The sequence below is a fragment of the Bombina bombina genome, chromosome 8 (assembly GCF_027579735.1).
Source record: "Bombina bombina isolate aBomBom1 chromosome 8, aBomBom1.pri, whole genome shotgun sequence".
In the NCBI taxonomy this organism is placed as follows: domain Eukaryota; kingdom Metazoa; phylum Chordata; class Amphibia; order Anura; family Bombinatoridae; genus Bombina; species Bombina bombina.
The window spans coordinates 150,596,706-150,603,229 of NC_069506.1; the positions used below are offsets into that span (position 1 = coordinate 150,596,706).

General features: G+C 35.7%; 1 protein-coding gene across 4 annotated transcripts in view; it reads left to right on the forward strand.

The window, feature by feature from the left end:
* NTN5 (netrin 5) overlaps positions 1-1,143 on the forward strand; it is a 144,035-nt gene extending 142,892 nt beyond the window's left edge. For all 4 annotated transcript variants that reach the window (XM_053690646.1, XM_053690645.1, XM_053690644.1 and 1 more), the window contains one exon: positions 291-1,143. In XM_053690646.1, the coding sequence (XP_053546621.1) occupies positions 291-619 (329 nt within the window). In that variant the 3' untranslated portion in view covers positions 620-1,143. The remainder of the gene's footprint in view (positions 1-290) is intronic.
* The last annotated feature ends 5,381 nt before the right edge of the window (positions 1,144-6,524 follow it).

Below are 6,524 nucleotides of genomic sequence, written 5' to 3' on the forward strand. Positions count from 1 at the left end.
TATGTTTGATAAAACATTAATATTCCTAGGAACAGGATGTTTCTTTAGCCTGCAAAACTATTCAGTAAGATACACATTTTTTTACTATTTTTAAAGTTGTTTTTACGTGTATACTGTATACACTTTTTGCCTATAAGAACAAAGTGTACTGCTTTTTTACTGTTTTAACTCATGCGACATGATTATTTTTGCTACAGCCACTAACTGCTACTTAATTTGAAGTCCTTTACAGTTGACATAAATGTATTATGAATATATTTACTGTTAATATACTGTCCTTCTTCCTGCAGTTCTTAGAGCCCAGCTGTTGTCCATGGAAAAGTCTGGAGAATGGTGGCAATTCACAGCTAATGTGCTTACAGTGTACCGTCAGCGCCGAGTTCCCATTCGTCGTGGTGACCAACCTCTCTGGGTTCCAGAACAGGATTTAGCTTGTGACTGCCTCCGAGTGCAAGTAGGCAAGTCCTACTTAATTATTGGGAATGATGAAGAGTCTCCTGATCCAGCTCGTTTGATTTTGGATAAAAATAGTCTAGCGCTGCCATGGCGTGATGTTTGGGCACATAAACTGAGACGTTTTCAGCAGCAGAATCGCAGAGGAAATTGTAGAGTTGGATAAATAGGTCCTTAATCATAAAGGAATGCCACACACAAAGTCAACCAGTTGTCTCCAAACCAGATCCCATCTTTAGTGAAAGAATAACCATGCCATTCTAGATGCATAATTAAATCAACACATAATTATATGTGTACTGCTACCTCTATATTATGAAATTTGTCAACTGGAAAATAAGACCAGAGTATAGAAAAAATATTTACAACACCATATTCATAGAATTTGCAGAATAATGGATACTCTGTTTGTCCAGGGGATCTGTGCTTGAATGTCCATCAGATTTTGTTATGTTATCATATATGATGTAATAAAACATTTGTGCTTAAGAGTATTTTTATATATTTGTAGAAAAAAATATGCTGCTTTGTTGTTTTTTTCCTTTCTTAAATACAGAGTTACAATTTGTGTGATAATGTGGAATTGTATGTCTAATCATTAATCACTTCTTACTGGAGATGTTTGAATAGGGAAATGTTTAATTAAGTTTGATGATGTTCTCATTAAAATAAAATTTACAATACAGGTAACTGGTATTAATGTTCAATTCTCATGTAAGTCCTTGTATCAATAAATGACCTGGCGAGCGTTAATTGCTTAACATTTAAGAGAAAGGGATTCTTAGATGCGTACACACCACAAAACAAGGTTTCTTTCCAAAAACTGAACTCTTAAAGGGACAGTCTAGGCCAAAATAAACTTTCATGATTCAGATAGAGCATGTAATTTTAAACACTTTTCCAATTTACTTTTATCACCAATTTTGCTTTGTTCTCTTGGTATTCTTAGGTGAAAGCTTAACCTAGGATGTTCATATGCTAATTTCTTAGACCTTGAAGCCCACCTCTTTCAGATTGCATTTTAAAAGTTTTTCACCACTAGAGGGTGTTAGTTCACTTATTTCAAATAGATAACACTGTGCTTGTGCACGAGAAGTTATCTGGGAGCAGGCACTGATTGGCTAAACTGCAAGTCTGTCAAAAGAACTGAAAAAGGGGCAGTTTGCAGAGGCTTAGATATAAGATAATCAAATAGGTTAAAAGTATATTATTATAACTGTGTTAGTTATGCAAAACTGGGAAATGGGTAATAAAAGGATTATCTATCTTTTAAAACAATAAAAATTCTGGTGTAGACTGTCCCTTTAATATATTTAAATCTAAAAAGAATCTTACGGCTAGATTTAGAGTTCTGCGGCCAAAGGGGTGTGTTAGCTACGCATGCTTTTTTTCCCCCGCACCTTTTAAATACCGCTGGTATTTAGAGTTCACAGAACGGCTGCGTTAGGCTCCAAAAAGGGAGCGTAGAGCATATTTAACGCCACTGCAACTCTCGATACCAGCGGTGCTTACGGACGCGGCCAGCTTCAAAAATGTGCTCGTGCACGATTCCCCCATAGAAAACAATGGGGCAGTTTTAGCTGAAAAAAAACCTAACACCTGCAAAAAAGCAGCGTTCAGCTCCTAACGCAGCCCCATTGTTTTCTATGGGGAAACACTTCCTACGTCTGCACCTAACACTCTAACATGAACCCCGAGTCTAAACACCCCTAACCTTACACTTATTAACCCCTAATCTGCCGCCCCGCTATCGCTGACCCCTGCATATTATTATTAACCCCTAATCTGCCGCTCCGTACACCGCCGCAACATACATTATAGTTATGTACCCCTAATCTGCTGCCCCTAACACCGCCGACCCCTATATTATATTTATTAACCCCTAATCTGCCCCCCACAACGTCGCCTCCACCTACCTACAATAATTAACCCCTAATCTGCCGATCGGAGCTCACCGCTACTATAATAAATGTATTAACCCCTAAAGCTAAGTCTAACCCTAACACTAGCACCCCCCTAAGTTAAATATAATTTAAATCTAACAAAATAAATTAACTCTTATTAAATAAATTATTCCTATTTAAAGCTAAATACTTACATGTAAAATAAACCCTAATATAGCTACAATATAAATTATAATTATATTGTAGCTATTTTAGAATTAATATTTATTTTACAGGCAACTTTGTATTTATTTTAACCAGGTATAATAGCTATTATATAGTTAATAACTATTTAATAGCTACCTAGTTAAAATAATTACAAAATTACCTGTAAAATAAATCCTAACCTAAGTTACAATTAAACCTAAAACTACACTATCAATAAATAAATTAAATACAATACCTACAATTATCTACAATTAAACCTAACACTACACTATCAATAAATAAATTAAATAAAATACCTACAAATAAATACAATTAAACCTAACACTACACTATCAATAAATTAATTAAATACAATACCTACAAATAAATACAATGAAATAAACTAACTAAAGTACAAAAAATAAAAAAGAACTAAGTTACAAAAAATAAAAAAATATTTACAAACATTAGAAAAATATTACAACAATTTTAAACTAATTACACCTACTCTAAGCCCCCTAATAAAATAACAAAGCCCCCCAAAATAAAAAAATGCCCTACCCTATTCTAAATTAAAAAAGTTCAAAGCTCTTTTACCTTACCAGCCCTGAACAGGGCCCTTTGCGGGGCATGCCCCAAAGAATTCAGCTCTTTTTCCTGTAAAAAACTCACATACAATACCCCCCCCAACATTACAACCCACCACCCACATACCCCTAATCTAACCCAAACCCCGCTTAAATAAACCTAACACTAAGCCCCTGAATATCTCCCTACCTTGTCTTCACCTCACCGGGTTCAGCGATCGGTCCAGAAGAGGGTCCGAAGTCTTCATCCAAGCGACGGCTGAAGAACTCCATCATCAGCCAATAGAATGCGAGCTCAATCTGATTGGCTGATTGGATCAGCCAATCGGATTGAACTTGAATCTGATTGGCTGATTCCATCAGCCAATCAGAATATTCCTACCTTAATTCCGATTGGCTGATAGAATCCTATCAGCCAATCGGAATTCGAGGGACGCCATCTTGGATGACGTCATTTAAAGGAACCGTCATTCGGCGAGTAGGCGTCTGTTGAAGAGGTTGGATCCGCGTCGGCTGGAAAGAAGATGGCTCCGCTCCGCTCCGGAAGAAAGAAGATTGAAGATGCCGCTTGATAGAAGACTTCTTCCCGATGATGGACTTCCGACTTCAGCCCGATGATGGAGTTCTTCAGCCGCCGCTTGGATCAAGACTTCGGACCCTCTTCTGGACCGATCGCTGAACCCGGTGAGGTGAAGACAAGGTAGGGAGATATTCAGGGGCTTAGTGTTAGGTTTATTTAAGGGGGGTTTGGGTTAGATTAGGGGTATGTGGGTGGTGGGTTGTAATGTTGGGGGGGGTATTGTATGTGTTTTTTTTACAGGCAAAAGAGCTGAATTCTTTGGGGCATGCCCCGCAAAGGGCCCTTTTCAGGGCTGGTAAGGTAAAAGAGCTTTGAACTTTTTTAATTTAGAATAGGGTAGGGCATTTTTTTTATTTTGGTGGGCTTTGTTATTTTATTAGGGGGCTTAGAGTAGGTGTAATTAGTTTAAAATTGTTGTAATATTTTTCTAATGTTTGTAAATATTTTTTTATTTTTTGTAACTTAGTTCTTTTTTATTTTTTGTACTTTAGTTAGTTTATTTCATTGTATTTATTTGTAGGTATTGTATTTAATTAATTTATTGATAGTGTAGTGTTAGGTTTAATTGTAGATAATTGTAGGTATTTTATTTAATTTATTTATTGCTAGTGTAGTGTTAAGTTTAATTGTAACTTAGGTTAGGATTTATTTTACAGGTAATTTTGTAATTATTTTAACTAGGTAACTATTAAATAGTTATTAACTATTTAATAGCTATTGTACCTGGTTAAAATAATTACAAAGTTACCTGTAAAATAAATATTAATCCTAAAATAGCTACAATATAATTATAATTTATATTGTAGCTATATTAGAGTTTATTTTACAGGTAAGTGTTTAGCTTTAAATAGGAATAATTTATTTAATAATAGATAATTTATTTTGTTAGATTTAAATTATATTTAAGTTAGGGGGGTGTTAGGGTTAGAATTAGCTTTAGGGGTTAAAAAATTATTAGAGTAGCGGTGAGCTCCGGTCGACAGATTAGGGGTTAATGCTTGAAGTTAGGTGTCGGCGATGTTAGGGAGGGCAGATTAGGGGTTAATACTATTTATTATAGGGTTATTGAGGCGGGAGTGAGGCGGATTAGGGGTTAATAACTTTATTATAATAGTTGCGCGGTCCGGTCGGCAGATTAGGGGTTAATAAGTGTAGGCAGGTGGAGGCGACATTGAGGGGGGCAGATTAGGGGTTAATAAATATAATATAGGGGTTGGCGGTGTTAGGGGCAGCAGATTAGGGGTACATATGTATAACGTAGCTTGCGGCGGCGTGCGGACGGCAGATTAGGGGTTAAAAAATTTAATTAGAGTGGCGGCGATGTAGGGGGACCTCGGTTTAGGGGTACATAGGTAGTTTATGGGTGTTAGTGTACTTTAGAGCACAGTAGTTAAGAGCTTTATAAACCGGCGTTAGCCCAGAAAGCTCTTAACTACTGACTTTTTTTTGCGTCTGGAATTTTGTCGTTAGATTTATAACGCTCACTTCAGCCACGACTCTAAATACCAGCGTTAGAAAGATCCCATTGAAAAGATAGGATACGCAAATGGCGTAGGGGGATCTGCGGTATGGAAAAGTTGCGGCTGCAAAGTGAGCGTTAGACCCTTTCCTGACTGACTCCAAATACCAGAGGGCGGTAAAAACCAGCGTTAGGACCCTCTAACGCTGGTTTTGACGGCTACCGCCCATCTCTAAATCTAGCCGTTAGATTGTACAAATAAATAGGGATTTTCCAACAATGTATATTCTAATTTTAACTTTAAACTTTGTTAATATGAATGATGACTTCATTCATTCATGTTTTCAAAGCATGTAAAAATGTAATTTATTTGATGTATACGGCCTTCCCTTGAAAAATCTATTTTTTCATTTTAATTTGTCTCATTTGCTGTGACCAAATAGGGATAGCTATAAATTAATATTTCAGAATCCTCTCCAGTATCTCTGGAGGTAGTGAAAAAATAAATTTTCAGAGTTAAATTGATAAAGATATAAAGTATACTACAAAGGGTTTTTCCACGTATAATTATTTTATTTTTTAAATTACAATTTGTGTTTATTTCACCGGTTATATTTTTAAAATATTTGATTCAAATGAGAACAGTCACAACAGGAAGATCAACACACATTTAGGTATGTTTGTTTAATGGAAAAAATGATTAAAGTACAAAACCAATATCCAGGGGACAATTCATTCCGGGATTCTAATGCTTTTTATTTACACATTTACCAATCTTTTTTAAAAACTCTCCAGCACTTCCATTAGTAATTAATAACAGGATTTGCAAGCTGATATTGTTTGTCATTAGTAGACTATAATGATTAAACTCTTTAGATACAAATTATTTTTTTCTCAGCCACAATGCATTCTGTATGTAAAACTTTACTGTGGTCAACCTGGATTTTCTTGAGATGTTCATACTGCATTGAGAGACAAAGAAACAGTTTGTTTTTTTGAGGTGACAAGAGATTTGCAAACAAAACACAATAGTTTTAGTGTCACCAAACTAGTCCTTTTATATGTTCGCCACATCTCCAAACTGAATACGGTATGTATGTGAACTAAGGTGTTTTTTTCTCTTCGGTATTTTGAAACTACCTGCATAATGACAATAATAATGACATAATGGCAATGTTCCTCTTTATGCCAAGTCATTAGAGGAGTTATTTTATATGAGTGTTATCATTATGGGCTAGATTACAAGTGGCGCTGTATTTTTTCCCCCCGATCGTGAAAACTCAGCTAGAATTAAAGGGACACTGATCCCAAATTTTTTCTTTCGTGATTCAGATAGAGCATGCATTTTTAAGCAA